The 20,594-nt window shown below is 35.4% G+C and overlaps 2 protein-coding genes across 3 annotated transcripts in view; both read left to right on the top strand.

Moving 5' to 3' along the window:
* Positions 1 to 1,681: 1,681 nt before the first annotated feature.
* LOC128549325 (uncharacterized) lies at positions 1,682 to 2,977 on the top strand. Its single transcript, XM_053525916.1, has one exon. It carries the CDS (start codon positions 1,682 to 1,684, stop codon positions 2,975 to 2,977), a length of 1,296 nt encoding a protein of 431 aa, XP_053381891.1.
* Positions 2,978 to 3,553: 576 nt separating this feature from the next.
* Positions 3,554 to 20,594, top strand: part of LOC123539623 (dual specificity tyrosine-phosphorylation-regulated kinase 4-like) — a 106,676-nt gene continuing 89,635 nt past the window's right edge. Inside the window, exons 1-2 of one of the 2 annotated variants that reach the window (XM_045324295.2) lie at positions 3,554 to 3,664; positions 16,413 to 16,545. In XM_045324295.2, the coding sequence (XP_045180230.1) occupies positions 16,505 to 16,545 (41 nt within the window). In that variant the 5' untranslated portion in view covers positions 3,554 to 3,664; positions 16,413 to 16,504. Of the gene's footprint in view, positions 3,665 to 9,699; positions 10,017 to 16,412; positions 16,546 to 20,594 lie in introns of those variants that run through there. The other variant, XM_045324294.2, reaches the window with a different exon arrangement.

Raw genomic sequence — 20,594 nt, forward strand, 5'->3', positions numbered from 1 at the left:
CCATGTGTCTGACGTCATAACTCATGTGTTTATAATAGTAATCACTTTTATGTTCTTATCTTTATCAAATGTGTACGCTAGAATTCCATGTATATGAGATGGTCGAAAATTTTCTCAATAATAGAATTTTTTCAAACTTTGGATATTAAACGACAATCATATATATATATAAACACAAAATATGCAATAAAAATTATAGGTCACTGGTATTGAAAAAGAGTTTCCTGACCTTCAAAACGGCATTTTCTCAAATATCCAAAGTTTGAAGAAATTCTACTGTTGGGAAAAAAATCGCCCGAATTCTAGCGTACGCCTTTAAGGCAATTTAAGTTTATATATAACAATTATGATTACGGCGCGTGAGGCACTTTGCGCCATTATGAATTCATCAACAGAGGCCTTAATAACCGTTTGTGTTACTATCTGTAGTTTTGAGTCCCTGATCAGATGACCCCTGTTGATTTTGGGCTCACTCGATCAAAGATCAAGGTCACAGGGGCCTGAACATGGAAAACGGTTTACTTGAGAACCACCCGACCCAGAATTTTGAAACTTCATAGGGTGATTTGACATGCCAAGTAGATGATCTCTATTGCAGCTAACCATTAGTGTCTCTTTGTCTTTCGCTTCTATCCTCTATTAACTTCTTGCCTATTACGACTATGCATTGGAGAGACATGGGCGTCTTCTAATATCAAAAATTAATTGCCCTCCTTCGAAGGAGGGGGTATATTGTAAACATTATTGTTTGATGATGGATGTTGGTCAGTCTGTAGAACACTCGGTTTCTGCATGATAACTGGAGAACGATTGAGCCTAGGGTCATGAAATAGGGAGATTTGTCACGACCAGCAGGTGACCCCTATTGATTTTGAGTTCAGCAGGTCAAAGATCAAGATCTCATTGACAACAGAACCTTGTTGCCAGAAAACAAGATTATGCTTTGGTCTAAGACCACATTTGATACGGAGGTCATTTAAGACTGGTAAATGACCCATAATTATTGATTTAAGATCAATACGTTAAATGCCCAGAAAGCAATGACCAAATAATTTCTGTTCATTGTCAGTTACCACATCCCGGAACATGTTCGCAAGCTAGTCACCAAGTATCTCAGCAACATACAGATGAGGTTCTCCTGTGACAGCTTTACAACTTCATGGATCCAGTTGGAAAAGGGTATAGTCACAGGCTGCACAATCTCTATTGTCTTGTTTGTGATCATATGATCATAAAGGCAGTAGAAAGGGAGTCGAGGGGTCCCATAACAAGCTCTGGAATTCGTCTACCTTCAAACAGGGGATTTATGGATGACATGACAGTCACCACTGAGACACATGTCCAAGCAAGGTGGATTCTCAGAGCTCTGGATGAGACTGCCACATGGGCCCATATGACATTCAAGCCAAAGAAGTCCAGATGCTTGGTGATAAGGAAGGGGAAAGTCACTGATAGATTTAAACTCGAAACACAGGGGGAAGAAATCCCATCCCTGGTCAACAACCCTATCAAGTGCCTTGGCAAGTGGTTTGATTCTACACTCACCGACAAGGGTAGTCAAGAGAGACTGAGGGAGCAGGTACACGATGGTCTTCAGAAGATAAGCAAGACTGAGCTTCCTTGGAAATTCAAAGCCTGGATGCTCTAGTATGGTCTGCTTCCAAGACTTGTATGGCCACTCATGGTATATGAAGTACCAATCAGCCTAATCGAGACGCTAGAGCAAACTGTGAGCAAGTATCTCAAGAGATGGCTCGGGTTACCACCATCTTTTACCAACATTGGGTTGTATGGCAAGTCGACAAATCTCCAGTTGCCATTAACTGCGCTAACAGAGGAGTACAAGGTGACAAAAGCGAAATTCCTGCTCACCCTGAGGGATTCCGCAGATGAGAAGATCAGTAAAGCGGGCATAGACGTCAGAACAAGAAGAAGGTGGTCCGTACAGCAAGCAGTTGACCAGGCTGAAGCTAATCTTAGGCACAGGGACATAGTCGTTATCACGAACATCGGGAGAGAAGGGTTTGGACAAAGACATCAGCAACGCTTGGAACAGGCAAACAGGCTGGAAAAATGGTCCATGGTTCAGAAAGAGATTCGGAGAAGTGAGGATCAAGCCAGGTCTGCAAGATCCGTGCAGATGCCAGTGCAGTGTGCATGGACAAAATGGACCGTTCCAGAAAGAACACTTACCTGGCAGGAGTTGTGGAAGTATGAACCACTTCAACTCAGCTTCCTTCTTCGGTCAGTGTATGACCTACTTCCAACACCAGCAAATCTCCACAGGTGGAAGCTCGCAGATGACCAAAACTGCCCACTGTGCAATGGAAGGGGCAGCCTCCAGCACACTCTCTCATCCTGTAAAACTGCGTTGACACAGGTGCGTTACCGCTGGCGCCATGACCAAGTCTTCCGCGAGCTGGCAGATACCTTGGAAAGGGAGAGAAAGAAACCACGAACTCCCAAGAAAGGACCCCAGTTCATCCCATTTGTTAAGGAAGGAGGGAAGAAGACCACAACCACTAGCACATCTGGCCTGCTAGATGAAGCCAGAAGTTGGGAAATGCGTGTGGATCTGGGAAGAAAGCTGGTGTTTCCGGACATCATACAAACAAACCTACGTCCAGACATTGTGCTGTGGTCACAGTCTCCAAAGAAGGTGATACTGGTGGAACTGACTGTGCCCTGGGAGGAGAGAACAGAAGAAGCGTATGAACGTAAGTCAGCCAAGTACCAAGACCTGGCAGATGCCTGCAACGAAGCGGGATGGAAAACACATTTATTCCCGGTAGAAGTCGGCTGCAGAGGATTCCAAGCCCAGTCACTATGGAGAATGCTTGGCACATTGGGCATCAAAGGGAAAGTAAGGAAAGCCATAGCCCATGCAGTAGGAAAAGCTGCCGAGAGAGCGTCCAGTTGGCTCTGGTTACGCCGAAATGATAAGGAATGGCAGCCATCGCAGACAAGCAGTGCCTGATCAACACTGCTGGCCCCACCGTCAGGAGAGTGTATCAAGAGTAACGGGGCAAAACACTTGTTGATAGACGGTTCTCGACTGATGAGTCTGCGACTAGCAGTTCTAGCAACTGTTTCTACACTATCATGCAAGTGTTCTACAATCTAAAGATCGTTATAACTAGAATCGAATCTCCAAACATCACATAATTATCAATCAGTCCATGACTTTTGCTCACATTTATTCCCCTTGTTCCAGTAAAAGCAGATTGAGAGTGTTCCCATTAATTTGTTTAAAAATGCTTATAATTCATAAAAGATTTTGAGCAAGATTAACCAAACCTCGCAAAATGTTCAATAAGCCCATGAGCTTTGCTCATATATTATCTATTATATCCACTTTACCCTTGGTTTGGTAAAAAAAGTTTGAAAATGCTTATTAATCAAAAGGAGTTTATCTAGAAACACCTAACTTGAGATAACTGTTCATGCCCATGCATTAGTAGATCAACCGCTTCCCACAGCTTTGATTAAAATATGTACCTGTTCTAATAAAAGAACATATTCTATGATTATGCAGAATTGTAATCAAACGATCGAGAAATCCAGCTGTCTGCATATTTTGACATTTTTTAAAATTTCATTTCTTTCCCATTTTAATATGGATAAAGAGGACCTCGTTATATTATATGCCTGCTAATTAACAAATGTGTGTATATAATGCCCATATAATAACAATATTTTTTATTAAAATCGCACCGTCCGTCCGTCAATGAGACAGGCTGTAACTGCTATCCATAATGGCATGTAAGGAGATTTTGAAATAACTTTGCACATGTATGCGCGGGTCCAGCCAGTTTTTCCAGAGGGTGTCCGACCGAACCTTTACTATGACATTAGTTATTCTATACACCAGTAAAGTTTATATACTGTACAGTATAGATGTGATTTTTCATGAATGTTAGCTGTTTACAAGTAGATCTACAGGATTGTCATTATTATATAGATAGATAGATTTATTTGTGTAAATATATATACATCACATTGACACAATTATCACATACATTGAATTTATACAGCACATAATATATTAACACAGCTTGGATATCACAGACATTATTGGTGACTAGTGCACAATTATGACATATATAAAAACACAGGATAACCTGTAAAAGCCTTGCAGCTTATTTCCAACAGGGTCCTTGAAAATATTGTCATAATGGACAAGAGTATTTAAATAATAGTAATAGATACAGTTTATGCAGAGTAAGTGCACAATTATGTTGTCATTTTGTTGAACAGTCTGAAATAGAATTGTAGTCGGCCAGCGGGGTCCAGGGACATGCACCCCATCTCTGGAAAATTTTGAAAATCAGCGCTACATTTTCTGCATTCTGGGGCATTTTAGGAGCATTTAAGAACACCTTTTCTACTGCAATTTTATATACAATATACCCCTTGTTTTCACATTTTTATGTGTGCACCTGTTAAAATTTGGGGAAAATGAGAAAAGTAAGTTTTCTTTAAGGTAAAATTCCTTGTTTCTTTGAGATAATTAACATAAATATGAATTATGTCAGGGTCATATATGTAGCAGCAGCCACATACATTTTGAATGTGGTCCTAATGTTGCCTTTTTTCCAGTTGGGTGGGGGGGGGTCCGAACCCTGGAGCCCCCTCTGGATCTGCGTATGTTTGCATAAATATTCACCATAATTAGACGATGTGTCATGAGCAAGACCTAGACCCCTAGCTGTAAGGTTAAGGTCTCACTTGGAGGTAGGTTAACAGGGTCTGTTTTTGTGTCTGGTCCATAACTTTGCCATTCATCAAGGTAATTAATTTGAAATAACTTGGCACAAATTTTCCCCATAATGAGTAGTCATAGCTTGTATTCCGTCTAAAGAGCTGATCGCATGTATTGACATGCTGCCATCTGACTGAGAGCCGATAGGTGTAACCAAATTCAGAGCTCTATGTATAGATCTACATAATGAGAAGACATGTCTTGCACACTTGCACAAGACCCAAACCCCTGGCTTCAAGGTCAAGGTAACACTTAGAAGTCAAAGGTTAACAAGTGTCTGGTTCATAACACTCCCATTTAATCAATGGATTTTGAAATTATTTGGTATAAATGTTCCCTACATCTATACATAGAGCTCTGAATTCGGGTATCCCTATCGGGTCTAAGTCAGATGGCAGCATGTCAATTAATACATGTGATCAGCTACTTAGACGGAATAGAAGCTATTACTAAAATGTTCCCCATAATGAGACGATGTGACATGGGGCAAAGAGACAGAGACCCCTAGCACTAAGGTCAAGGTCACACTTAGAGGTTAAAGGTTAATATTGTTTGTGTCATGTCTGATCCATACATCTGACATTGATGAAGGGATTTTGAAATTACTTGGCATAAAATTTAATGTTCTCTGTAATGATATGACATGCCATGCGCAGACAGAGACCCCTAGCTCCAGGGTCAAGGTCACACTTAACATGGTCTTTTTCTTGTCTGGTTTATAACTGCCATTTATCAAGGGAAAGATGTGTTGTGCTTATGACCAGGGTTCTCAGTTCAAGGTCAAGGCAGCAAAATGATTCACACCTTAACTTTTTTGACATATTTTGCACAAGCAACTGTAGCAGTCTTGGGCACGCTTCAGGGGCTTTTTTACTAATGATGACAGCTCTTGTTTAAAAGTAGTATTTACACCATTGAAGCAATTTTTTATTATCGTTGCCTACCAGTTCAGGTTTACAGAATGGAACAATTATATTATGATCTGCCATCCCTCCAACAGCGTGACAGTGACAGTCCTTTTCTTTTTTAAAGTTATCACCCTGTCCCAGAATGTGATGTTATTTAGACTGTCCAACATATCTTTGAATAAAAATCTACTGAATATAGATTTTGAAGAAGTTCAGGGTGAGAGCAGCAGGAAACAATATTACCTTTTTTGGCAACCGTGTTTGACCCATTTAACAAACTTCTTTTTGATATGGAATATCCGTTAAACACGCAAATTAGTGAAAATCTAGTCCTGTGAATGTATTTGTTAAAATATTACCAAATTATACATATCAGACTATCGTACTGAAATTTCCTGATTGTCAATTAGGGTCTACCAATGTTACATATCATAAAGCCAAAAGAACCTTGCTTTCCCAATGCGGTATGCCAATAACTTTAAGAAAGTACCATCTATAATGTATATTTTTAGTTATATAGGTACATTGTAGACTGTATATAAATTTACGTAATCTTTGAAAGAAAATAATTATGAAATACTGTAAGTGTACTTATATTAGCGCAGCTAAATTTTAGCGCAAACGCCTTAAATTGAGTTAACATACATGTCAAGTTTCCCGGATCGTCCGGGAGTCTCACGGATTTTTTGTCCATTTCCCGGACATACGGAAATCAATTATTTCTCCCGGAAATCCAAAATTCCAAGATAATGGTTTCTTACATCAAACTTAATCCCTAATTACACACTGTGCCTGACGTAATTTATCACTCTACTGCGATATTGATAAGGGTTTAACAAGGTCACGCACTGATGACATTCTGCAGACAGGTGTGTACTGTGCTATTTTTAGATTGTGTTAATTGGCGAGTGGTGATACTGACATAATATGATGATAAGACAGGAACTTGTTTATGTATAGGATAGACAACGAGTGCCGTTGTCTACGGGATATATACAACGAGCAAAGCGAGTTGTATATATCCCGTAGACAACGGCACGAGTTGTCTATCCGACTTAGACCACGTGACATAAAAACTGTAATTATTGAAAGCTCTCCCACGCGTTCTATAGAAATTAGGATTAACGTGTTTTTATAAGAGTGATATTATCTTTGTACCGTTAGCGCTTATTTGTCAGTAGGGCATATGAAAGAATGCAGGTTATTTGTATAAATTCAGTTTTACTCAAATACCGTATTTACTAAGATTTAACATTCATAAACACTTTGAGACATTTGCAATCACAAATGCTAAACAGTTAAATATGGATTTCTCAAAAATACTCAAAATTGAACTGCATGCTGAACAATTAGCTTTTTGTGAGGGGTTTGCATTTTGGTGAAACACGATGACAGATACTTGATTCAAGAAGATAGCCATGTTCCGAAACTACAAAAAAAGGCTGACAGCAAATCGGAGGTAAACATGATGGATAAAAAAATATTGTTATTTGAAGTAATCTGGTATTTTAAGTATGGACTAGTGCTTACTGGTAATATACATAATCACATACAAATTATCAGATTCTATTAGAAATCACTTTTCAACGATCGGTGTAAAGTGACAAAATAATTATGGTTATATTCCTTTTTGTTCTTATTTAAACAGGAACCAGTGACGGTGTTTATTTATCTATCTATCTATCTATTTTTATTTAGTTAGTTAGTTAGATATGGTCATATGAGAAGTCATGGTCGTGACCCCAATGATGCTCGAACCCATGACCACTGCATTAAGCTGTTAAACTAACCGCCTGTTAAATTTCTATTCAAGATACTAGTCTTGGTGGGTGGGAAACACTAGTATGATGTTTTAATTTTACTGTAAAGATGATTTAGTGTTTATAATCCTTAACAAGTACATTTGATTTTCTAAGTTTTCTAAATTGTCGAAATCTACTGATAAAGTTAATCGACTGTTAAAGTTTCGAACAGCTGGATCCAGTTGTTTGCAAATGTAAGGATCGTGCTGACATGTCTATTTTATAACAAGTGAACATGAAAAGTTACAACTGTTGGAAACGTTTCAGTGAATGTGTAAATTACGTTTTACCAAGTTGGTTCTACACTACAAATATGTAGTTTATTGTAATTCAATTTTATTGATATCCAATAACATGGGGTCATTTTTACGATATTAATATAGTCAGTCGTATTTTTTATTCCATTGATAACTGGTGAGAATATTGCAAGGTCATTTAACTCCGGCGTTAGCCTGTATTGTTAGATGGTAAATTGACACGAAATTCACGCGTTTTCTGCCCAGGTTTCCCCCGATATATATACAACGCTACTGTTGTATATGAAATATAGACGGGTACAAGTCTGCTTTGCGATTGGCTATTTACGGATTATCGTGGTCTAATGAAGATTTTAAGTGTGAAAAGATATATTTAAGGATACTTAAAGAGCCGACCTTTATTGGAGTGATGGCAGTCATTACCACTGATGGAGAAAACAACTAGAGATAGGTTATAACATTCTTTCAACAGCTATGATTTTCAATTAATTTTCATTTTGAAGAGTAAAAAGCATTTTTCAGTATAGATTCAAAATGGTGAAATCGATTTATTTCCAATCAATGTTAGATTCTGTTCATTTGCAAAAAATCTAAGACTGTAAAAAAAACTGCAGATTATTCACATTAAAGAAACTCGCCAGTATAAAATTTCATCCAAATTCCAATTCCTCTGCTCAAACCATACTGTAATAACTGAATAAAGTTACTATATATGTATATAATTTTTTTTTGTTTACATTGCAGAATTTCTAAAATAAACTTTTCCAAACTTTCATTTTGGACAGTACCAGTAACTGTTAAAAGCTAAGGGTGCTTACAAAAAGATACTGATATATGGCAAAAAGTGCAGATCATGATCAGACTGCATGGACAATTTACACTCGTCGCAAAGGTAGAATCAATCGTATTCAACAGGATTAAGGTTAACACGTTTAAAATGCAACTTAAGTACATAAAAACATTGCCCAAATCAGATCTTATCTGTTACACAGTTTTATATTCGACCAAAAATTTCCTAAAAAATGCTCCTCGAAAAAATCTCCTGGATTTTCATCAAATATCCTGGATTTTCAACTGAAATCTCCTGGAAAATTGTCCACGGAACTTGACATGTATGTGAGTAGTTTCGACTTATTAGCACGTACTTGTATTAGCGCAGTATCAGCAGCGCTAAAATAACCAATTGACGTTATCTGAAAACCAATTTACGATGTAATATGGAATGGCGAATGAAGCCTGTTCGCGCAATCTGGCTTATAACTGCCCATCAGAGTGTGAAAAACTCTACAATACTAAATGGCTGGCGGCTGACTGGTATTCGTAATGAAATCGACCTGGCCTGCAAATAAACATGCATAGGTCTACAGTATGACATAAAATCTACATTTGTTTAGATCAGTGTTAATCTGTATACTGTAAATTTGTACATCACAGTATACAGTGCAGAATGGTGATAATTGTTTGTTTTCAAATTCACACTTGGTTTTCAAAGCAGTAAAATGTTATGGTGACACTCGTAATTAGCGCGACCAGAAAAACTGGCGATCTACTCCGAAGGTGTTATACACGATGTTTACGAACAATGGCGAAGATAAAAAATGCAACTTAATTTAAAAATAGATGACTTTTGCACTAATATTCAAACAGGTTTAATTATTCTATTCAAAACTTTCAGCAGCATATTTGTTAGGAATGCAGTTATTGTCATATTTACATAATAAATATGTATTTCTCTGTGTTCTATTGCATTGTAATTACGATATTTTCAATACGATAAATGTTACTTTTTATTAAGAAAGCCTTTCATTTCAGTCTAATATTAGCGCTAGACATGAAATAGCGCATGCCCGATCCCGCTAATAGCGCGAAAATTAGTACTCCACTAATATTAGTACACTTACAGTAAGCATTTCCGCATTTGTGCAAATTTTGTATCATTTTCATTTTGATAGGTGATATTTAAATACAGAGGAGTGTAAATGTATTGCCTAACAAGTGCGATAATAGATTTTACCAATGATGCATTGTAAATCAGGCATGAGAGATATTTAACTAAAAGGAGGTTTACTTCTCAAGGCGATTTAATGATTGTGTAGAGAACAGATTTGTAGTTTATTTGTATCAGACATGTATTGAATATCAATTCTGTCTGGATAAACAACTATAGGCTATCACTGTGATCTCCGAGCTATATGTAAGGATAAATATAGTGGAATTTAAAACTAGTTTTTTTTTGCTGGTGGCTTGTACAAAGGATGTGAAGTATATGCATCATAACATTTTTAAGGTAATGATAATTTTTTCTTAACTTGTTGTTTTATATTTATTTTATGCTAAAATGACTAGATGCTGGTGTACATGTTATGTAGAAATAAACCTGTCTAAAATAATATATTTAGCTACATCTTTTAGCACAGAAATATTGCAACAAACAAGTTTTTTTTAACTGCAGGTTAAATGAGTTTCTAATTCTGGCTTACATAACTTAACTGACCCTGTTTTTATTTTCTGATGGTTGTGTCCATCAGAGATCCGTTACAACATATTAAAACATAGCTGAGCTGAAATTTTTCAGTAACAACATGTAAACATCTCTGAGCTGAAATTTTTTAGCTAATGAGTTTTTAGCTTGACTTTTCGAAGAAAAAGAAGAGCTGAGCTTATTGCACTTGCACTGGTGCTGTTGGTTAAATTTAAGTTTTTGAGTCATCTCTGTTACTATCAAAGCTTTTGACTTGAAACTTAAAAGAGTTATTTGCTATCAAAGTCCACACCGGGAGAAAAAGTCCCCATAACTCTGATTTGAATTTTGACAGAAGTATGCCCTTTTTTAACTTAGATTTTTAGCTTGACTTTTTGAAGAAAAAGTAGAGCTATTACACTCGCCTCAGCAATGGCGTCGCTGTTGGTTTAAGTTTTTTTAATAAAGTCAGATATCTCTGTTACTATCAAAACTATTGACTTGAAACTTATAATATTATTTACTATCAAAGTCTGCACCAGGAGAAACAATTCCCATAACTCTGATTTGAATTTTAAGAGAGTTATGTCCCTTTTTTGACTTAGAATTTTTGGTTAAAGTTTTTGATAAAGTCAAATATCTACCGTTGACTTGAAACTTAAACTAGTTATTTACTATCAAAGTCTACACCTGGAGAAACAATCCCTATAACTCTGCTTGAATTTTGACAGAGTTATGCCCCTTTTTAACTTGGATTTTTTTGGTTAAAGTTTTTTATAACATCAAATATCTCTGTTACTATCAAAGCTATTGACTTGAAACTTAAAGTCTACTAGTTAATTTTGACAGAGTTATACCCCTTTTTAACTAATAGTTTTGGTTAAAGTTTTTTTTATCTCTGTTACTATCAAAGCTATTGACTTGAAACTTTAAATAGTTATTTACTGTCAAAATCTGTGCCAGGAGCAACAATCACCATAAATTTGAATTTTGAGTTATGACCCTTTTTAACTTAAAGTTTTTATAAGTTAAAAGTTTTATAAAGTTTTTACTGGCAAAGCTCTAATTCCTAGTCAAGCAATGAGAAAAGTCAAGCGTGCAGTGTTACGGACAGCTCTTGTTTTTGTTTTTTCACACTCTGACGGGCAGTTATAAGCTTTTGACTTGAAACTTAATGAGTTATTTACTATCAAAGTCTGCACCATGAAAAACAATCCCCATTACTCTGATTTGAATTTTGACTGAATTATGCCCCCTTTTCTAACTTTTGTTGAAGTTTTTGATAAAGTCAAATATCTCTGTTACTATCAAAGCTTTTGACTTGAAACTTAAAAATGTTATTTACTATCAAAGTCTACACCAGGAGAAACAATGCCCATAATACGGATCGAATTTTTACAGAGTTATGCCCCTTTTCAACTTAGAACTTTTTTGTTAAAGTTTTATATAACGTCCAATATCTCTGTTACTTTCAAAGCTATTGTATTGAAACTTAAAATAGTTATTTAATTATTATCAAAGGCTACACCAGAAGAAACAATCCTCATAATTCTGATTGTATATTTGATTGAGTTAAGCCCCTTTTACTGGCAAAGCGCTAATTCGGAGTCAAGCACTGAGAAAAGTCGAGCATGCTGTCTTTGAAGCTGCCAAAAAAATACAAATCTTTTGGAATGAACTGTTTAAATGTCTAAATGAAATTATGAAGACTTTCTGTAATTTTTTTATTCAAGAAAAGAAACGATATCTTACATTCTCCTGCATGTATTACATAATAAAAATTATACAGTCATGAATGACAATGGTATTTCCCATTTTGATTAGATGTAAAAAAAAAAATAATTGTTTGTTTCTGGTAACATGTTTAAAAAAAAATTGGGTAGGTAGGTTGGTAAATTTTTTTTACTTTTTTTTTTTTATTAAGTGGGACTTTCGGAAATTATTTTTGTGTCAAAAGATGAATCATAGAAAGAAAAGGTTGTTTCACGTGAAAATTGAACAGCATATAAAACATGTATATTACTCTATACAACTTTATACTGATATATACGTTGAATTCTGGAAAAGGGCTGCATAAAGGGGTCAAATTTTCAGACAGTTCAGCACCTTTAAAAACTCGCCATTTTCAAAGAACTGTTGCATTCATTTTTGAAGGGGACAACTTTTTGAGACTATTTTAAGCATCCATCATGTGGGACAGTACAGCAGAACATGTAACGGTCAGGTAGATTGTTGGTAAAGTTGTTGTTTGTTTATCAAATATTTCTGTGTTTTGAAGATGTACTCCTAAACCATAAAGCATATAAAGTTGAAAAAAGATTCTCCAAGGTCATAAAACCATTTAGGGTCGGGCCAAAAATTTAGGGTAGGTTGGCATTCTGGAAACAAGCAATTTTTTTATGCCTTACTTGTTCTCCATATCTTGCAGTTTCAGCATTTGCAGGTTTTAATGAAAAAAAAGTTTTCTGTTATGGCTGATAAATCTAAAATAGCCTAGGCAATCACACAGAAATTGCAGATTGTCATAACGGGTCCACTACCATAATTCTAGTCATTATTCACAAGATAAGGAGTAACCACCTTAGTGGTAGAGCTCTCCCTTCAAGTGTGGAAGTGTAGGTTACTAACCGAGTAGGAGGTGTTCATGAATTGAAAATACCCGCGCTCGTGCGAATCGTGACACCGAGAGCGCGTAGCGCTCGAGGTGTTACCGCATGAGCGCGGGTATTTTCAATTCATGAACACCGATCTAAGAGGTAAGTAACTGACTTACACAATGTCATTTTAATTTGTAAGTTTTTATTAATTAATTGATTTATAAGTATTTCCTTCTCCCAGTCAGAAAAAAAAAATGATTGTGGGAATTACTTTGTCTTCAGCAGGTAAATTGAAAAACGTAAAATGATATTATAAATAGTTTAAGAAAGTTCTGCTAATTCGCGTATGTAAATGCTTTTTTGTTAGCCGATTATTTGTTGGGAGATTTTTTCTTTTTGTTTCATTTTACTGAAAATTAAACAACGCACCAGTAGGGTCTCTGTAACATCAATATTTCACTTTCTGAAGTTCACATTCTCATGAACTGATATTTAACAATTATGTTTCCGAAAATGGTATCATCTGTTTATCTATTTAATTGTTTCATTGTTATCTTTTAATGTACAACTTCACACTTCTGTTGCATGTTCATAAAACATTTTTCATGATAAACTTAGTTTCGGGCTCTGCATTTACATTTACGGTTTCGTCATGGTCATGGTCGTCATCATCATCATCATCTAACAATATAAATAGTTATTTTGATTAACATCTTCTTCTACTCCTCCCCGTTAAGTACTGAGCCGTGAATGTATCTTGTAGATGAAAACATGACGATCGTAATTCAAAAGTCAAAATATACAATATTAAAAAAAAACAAAAACAATTATACATTTTGTAAATGCTACTTGACGCAGGTATTGTCTATTGTCAAGTAAGTATTGACCTGGCACTCATTAATCTTCGCCAGTTTTTTCAGGGGGTTCCATTATTTTACGAAATATTTGTATCCTAAAATAACCAATATAAATAACAAATGGCACGGTGGCATAGTCATAGTGGTAGCTGCCTGATTGCCACGCACGATCCCACGAGTTCAAAATCACCTCAGACCATTTTTTTTAAAATTCAATGTAATGTTGTTATCGATGTTTCTTTTACTCTTACAATATCTGTGTAACATATTTCCCGATATCTGATTGTTTTCTCTTGTAGATCTAGTATTCATTTTTAGGAAATGCTGGTGAGAAATACTTTGTCTTTTTATCTAAGATACTTTTAAATATGTTTTATTCAACATTTTCCATAACGTTTATAGACCATAAGTTATGATCAAATAAGTATATACGAAATATTTATTTCGCTATTTAACTTCAGACACCGAGAATTAATTTAAGGAAAATATACGGAATATTCTTGAGTGTCAGGTCAATACTTACGGACAATAACCTTGCATTATATAAACATTACAGTTTGAACTCATCTTACATTCTTTTCACGTGCTCAGGTATAGTATTAAACCTGTGCACGAGCGCAGGTATGGTATGATACCTGTGCACGTGCGCAGGTATGGTATGTAGGTATTCATTTTAGTTATTAACCCGCAGAGAACAATAGAACAGTTGTGTAAGGTCATTAATTGACTCGCTCTTTTGCTGTGTCATAACAAAGAAAAGAAAAATGGTACCAAAAGGAAAACAGGCTTCTCTTCTCTCAAACTATTGTGGCATGGAGATAAATACAATCAATAATGAGGTGTACGTAACTCATGAAAATTGATTTTTGGTTAGATGGAAGTAACTAACAATGCTTCTAATTGCAGGGCACTTGCTTGGCCGTTTTTGGGGCCGAATATGGGCCCCATTCTTCTCATGAAATAACATGTTTTTTTTTTACCTTTCTCAGAAGAAAATTCCCCTGGTAATTTCTAATAGGTTGTTTGACACAACTAGATATCTCATATGAACTCTCTTTCAAGTTATATTATAGTGCCTCCAAGGAAGGTTACTGCTGCAATATAGTTACATAAGTTAGAAATGATTGAAAACAGTATTAATAAGTGTGAAAAGTAGTAACATATATATGGCTAAAAACTTACCCTTTTTGTCTTAAAATGACGAAAAATTCCCCTTCCTGAAGGTATGGGTACCTGTCCCCAAAAGTTGTCTAGTGCCCTCGGGCGGCCCTGGATTGGTTGAAAAAGTATATGTGTTCTGCAGCGTATATTTATATATTTACCATGTAAAGTGATTTCCCATTGGTGTAAAATATGTTGGATGTGTTTGAAAACTATAAAAATAAAACTGTAATTCATGATTACTGGCTAAAATAATATGGAATTATGCATTTTGTGTGAGAAATAATGCATGTTTTATCAGTAGAGCATTTTCATGAACAATTTAAAAAAATCACTTCTGTACTATGGGTAACCGAGTTCAAGTAGAAAGAAGTGCCCAAAAATGATAGTCAACATGTCATTTTTTGCAGTTTTTCGATAGTTGTTGGATAGTTCTTTCATCCTGAGTAGGTGGCATCAAATATTTAAATGTTAGGAAAGGCCCATGACTGGAAACATTACAATGTAGGCCCAGCGCGCCCGCTTAGCTCAATAGGGAGAACGCAGATCTACGGATCTCGTGGTCGTGAGTTCTAGCTGTGGGCGAGGTGTATGTTCTCCATGACGATTTGATAAAAGACATTGTGTCTGAAATCATTCATCCTCCACCTCTGATTGATTCATGCGGGGAAGTTGGCAGTTACTTGCGAGGAACTGGTTTGTACTGGTACAGAATCTAGGAACACTAGTTAGGTTGACTGCCCGCCGTTACAAATTAACTGAAGTACTGTTAGAAAATGGCTTAAACCCAAAACAAACAAACAAATACAATGTGGGCCTATGGAAATTGAGTTGGTTCCATATGACCTAAAGTTGTAGAGGATTTAAACTGGTATAAACTTAAAGATATCCAATGGCTGTCTTTCTCCAATGGCTATCTTTCACTAAAATATTCTATATTTAGACAATTACTTCAAATGTAGAAAATCCACATCAGCTATATTTAACTTTACCAAATATATAAATAAATTGTGTACGTAGAATACATGTATTCGTAATTAAAAGCCATACAGTAACAGTCAATTGTTTATAAAAACTTCCAGTTTTTTCATGGTTACTAAGTACACATTTATACTTTGCTCAGCTATACTTGTAATGTATACAATATGTTCTATTTTTAACCTAATGCATTAGTGTTGTTAATTACACATAAACTTATTAATTTTATGTTATCATGTATACTATAAATGATGTAGTATTTTTTCGTTTTCAAATATGAAATTTCGACCTACTGTACCAATAAATTTGCAGAGTTTTAGATGTAAATAAGCTTAGATCAATAGACATTGTCTGGATACAAGGTTTACTTCTAGCTTCCTAACTCCTGCTTCTGATTGGTTGTTTCTGAGAACAGTTTTGAAATTTACCAATGGCAGTTCTCTTATTCGAGATTGGGTTTCTAAAGTCATGTTAATAATACATGTACTTTACTTAAGTTGTAACTGTTGAATAAAAAAGGATGCTTGAAAAGTTTGGTACTATAAATTATCAGAGCGAGTATGCCCTTGCTAAATAAATATGCACTATCAGAACCACACATAAAAGACGCAAGTGCTTTTTTCTTTCAGATTTTGTGACTGATGTACTGGTGCATATCAAGGGAGACAATGACAAGTACTATAGGAAGAGTTACGTCCCCTTATGATGGTTACAAAGTAAGATGAACAACAAATCTACCAAAAGCAGTATGAAGAAAAAAAGGTATGCGTATAGTAACACACTCCTGGTGAACTTTGATATGTAATGTCTTCCCTTATATACATATGCAGGTAGCAAGGTAATCTGTTTGATTTCTGTAACAAAAGGAATTTTTAAAAGTTTATTTAGGACTGATGAAATTAAGCCTGCAACGTTTTCATTTTTGTTCTGTTGAGCAACCTGTGGAGTTTACACTTTTTCTGTTCCATAAAGTTTTCCTAAAACTGATTAGGATGGTGGATTTTTTTTCCATATAATGGATGGTGCCGTGCATGGAAACAAAAAAAAAATGTGCGTAAACCTTCAAAAACAGTAGGGAATGTTATTAAATTATAATATGCTATTGTGAACTTTTAAGTAAGTGGGAAATAACCATAAAAGAGCCCTTTCATGATATAAGATATGATAAAAAATCTAATGAGAGCAAAAAATCTATATAAATTATCAAATTTTCAATAAAGCTTAACTTTAAAGACAATAATTTACGATAAGAAATTCACTCCCTGTGTTTAAATTGACAGGGCTATCAGCAAAGTTTATGAATTAGCCTTGTTAAATTGACTTCCACAGGTATTTGCCAATATCTGGTGTCCTCCTGATAAACTTTTAAAACCACGAAACTGATAAATTAAAATGAAATGACAATCCAGTACCAGTATTTCTTTTGAGGCCAAAGGGAAGGAAGTGTTAGTTGGTGAGACAAATGATATTGTTTACTTAAGAAATGTGTTTGCATACCTGTATTTATTAAAGTTCCTTAAAGCTTTAAATTTTATATCAAAAATAGAATCCGCGCCATGGGAAAACCAACATAGTGGCTTTGCGACCAGCATGGATCCAGAACAGCCTGCACATCCGCGCAGTCTGGTCAGGATCCATGCTGTTTGCTAACAGTTTCTCCAATTCCAATAGGCTTTGAAAGCGTCGACAGCATGGATCCTGGCCAGACTGCGTGGATGCGCAGGCTGGTCTGGATCCATGCTGGTCGCAAAGGCACTATGTTGGTTTTCCCATGGCGCGGCTCAGATGAAACAGCTGTCCAAATAGAATGATGGTATGCATAATTACATGGTTAGAAAAGCACTACGTTGAATTTGCTGCATTTTGAACTTTACCAGTTAGCACAATAAAGGGAGGTAATCAGATAAATGGAATCAGTTAAGCTTTTTTCTATGTAAACCTTATATAAAGGAGGTGGGTTTTTTTCGGCCGTTTTTATAGCCATTATTCGGCTATATTCCCAATTCCAAATAGTATGTATTTTTGGTTTTGGAAAACTACGCGGCTTGCCGATGCTCGCATGACTATCGCAGGGGACTCACACTATCGACGTATGATGTCCGTACGATATTAAGGACACTGTGCAGAGAACGTGCAAGCACAATATGAACTCATGAGCACTGTACGGGGCCCATAGGTACTGTGACCAGACCCAAGGATTGTGCAGAGACTGTAAGGATTCTAAAATTCTATAATTGGTTTTTTAAAACCGTACCGACATTGTATGGTTTTGTAACCGAGGCATTAGGTAATGGTTCATCTTAGAGTGATAGGTAGGTTTGCTTGGTCAAATCTAATAAAAAACCTAGTGTACATCTTTTTCAGAATGTTTGCCTTTATCATATCTTAGTCAAATTTAAAACTGTGTCATTTAGTTTTTATTGTCCTTCATTGCTTAATATAAATTATTATTAAGTACTATTAAAAAAACACAACAAAAGCATTTCCATACATAACCGACTGGTTATGATTCTGGATATTACCAGGCGTGTTCATGTAAACGAACAATTTTAGAATGTATAAGTTTGCTTTAAAATTACACATATCTTTGAATATGTAAGGCTGTATTTTGTGAATAGCTTGCAATACCAAATTACAAAAAGTATATTACGGCATTTTGAATCAGCTTAAGTTTGTTGTTATTACAATAAGTGTGCACACTTTGAAAAAATTTGGATAATGATTTTTTTTCTTGAAAAAGTCACTGAACTTGCAAACTGCTTGTTTTTGTCATGGAAAAGAAACGAAGTTTTTATTCATAGCCTTAAATTTCAAATACCTCCTTGAAAGTTACAATAGGTAATAAAAACCAAATGGGCAGTATTTTGAACTATTCAAACAAAAATTAATGTGGTAAAATACTGGTAATATGACTTTATCAGTAAGTATAAGGTATGCGCAAGGAGCACAGGTATGCATAATAATTAAATCTCAAGTGATCTTTTTTAGTCATTCACATCCTCACACCTGCCAATAAATTATTAAGTGATAAAGTTTTTGGAATATGTTATTTTTGATTGTAGCAACACAAATAATTCCAATTAGTACTGACAGTACTGCACCTCATTCAGGCCATATACTGTTTAAATTTACCCCCATGGTTAGAAAGTCTGGCAGTCGCAAATGGAACTTTTCGATATTTGTTTCTTTTGAATGTAAAGTTTTAAAAACTAGTTAATAAATCTAACAGGTAACAAACTGTTATTTATGAACAGAATTGTACGATATGCAGATATTGTGTTATTGCACCAAGTGTTATAGTGCATTTTAATCGACCTGGTGGGGCAGGGCTTCGTGACGGTCCACTGCATTATTGTGCAGGATGTGTAGTATATTCGGCAACTGGATTTCTTATTTAGTGGTCATCAACTTTACATTGTAACCAATACATGTAGCGTTGAATTTTAATTATCGGTTTGCACTACCTATTTTGCTCGCTTTTAGCTCATCTGGTTTTTTGAAAAAAAAAAAAAGATGAGTTATTGTCATCACTTGATCGGTGTCGGCGTTGCCTGGTTAAGTTTTATGTTTAGGTCAACTTTTCTCCTAAACTGTCAAAGCTATTGCTTTAAAACTTGCAACACTTGTTCACCATCAAATGCTGACTCTGTACAGCAAGAAACATAACTCTATCCTGCTTTTTGCAAGAATTATGGCCCCTTTTGGACTTACAAAATATCAGATTTCTTGGTTAAGTTTTATGTTTAGGTCAACTTTTCTCCTGAACTATCAAAGCTATTGCTTTGAAACTTGCAACACTTGTTTACCAACCAATGTGGACTCTGTACAGCAAGAAACTTAACTCCATTCTGCTTTTTTCAAGAATTATGGTCCCTTTTGGACTTAGAAAATATCACATTTCTTGGTAAAGTTTTATGTTTAGGTCAACTTTTCTCTTTAACGGTCAAAGCTATTGCTTTAAAACTTGAAGCGGTTATTTGCCATTTAAAGCTTACTCTGCAAAACAAGTACCATAACTCTACATTGCTTTTTGCAAAAATTATGGCTCTTTTTGGACTTAGAAAATCATGGTAGGACAATATACAGAGACAAAAAAAATCAGATGAGTGTTTGCACCCTCAAGGAGGTGCTCTTGTTTGAGATTACCACTATTTGCATAAGTCAGAGATTAACTCCATCCTGCCAGGTCAAATAAAATGCACTGTACAATCTTAACTTGTGTAACTATGGTGTCATTATGACATTGTACTTAATGTCACACTTTTATGACTTATTTCCTGAAACATAGACTAACTAGTAGAGGTAGAAACATGTTTATGGACCTGCAATTATAAGACAGTATCACTTTTTGTCTTAATTAAATTTTTTGAAATGTTGTTTGCTACTGTTTGGCACTGGATTAATTTGTATATGATGGAAGTCTGAGTCTCAAGTAGAATCTCTTAGATTTCAATTGTAGGGTGTAACATATATCAGCCAATCATATTTTATTGAAGATTCATATATTTATACTATTTTCTATATGTTTATATATAGCAATTTATGTGGATCATGTTAGAATGTGGTACAAAATCAGATGTGACAGATTTTTGTGCAGCGGATTTATAATTTTCGACAGTGATAATTTTCTTATGTTCCAAAAGTCCGTACAGTTTCTGGTGATTGGAAGCACTAGCTTCTATTTAAAATTTGTTGTTTTAGTTCTTCAGGTCTGCATTTCAAATGTCAAACGGAAAACTAAAAAAATGTAATAGAAAATTCATGGAAAAGTCAAGTAATTTTGTTAGCTAAAGCTGCAAACCATGGAAAAA

Source organism: Mercenaria mercenaria, chromosome 16 (assembly GCF_021730395.1).
Source record: "Mercenaria mercenaria strain notata chromosome 16, MADL_Memer_1, whole genome shotgun sequence".
Taxonomy (NCBI): Eukaryota; Metazoa; Mollusca; class Bivalvia; order Venerida; family Veneridae; genus Mercenaria; species Mercenaria mercenaria.

Bases quoted from the DNA above. Each gene is read 5' to 3' on its own strand.
- LOC128549325 (XM_053525916.1), top strand. From the start codon at position 1,682: ATGGTATATGAAGTACCAATCAGCCTAATCGAGACGCTAGAGCAAACT.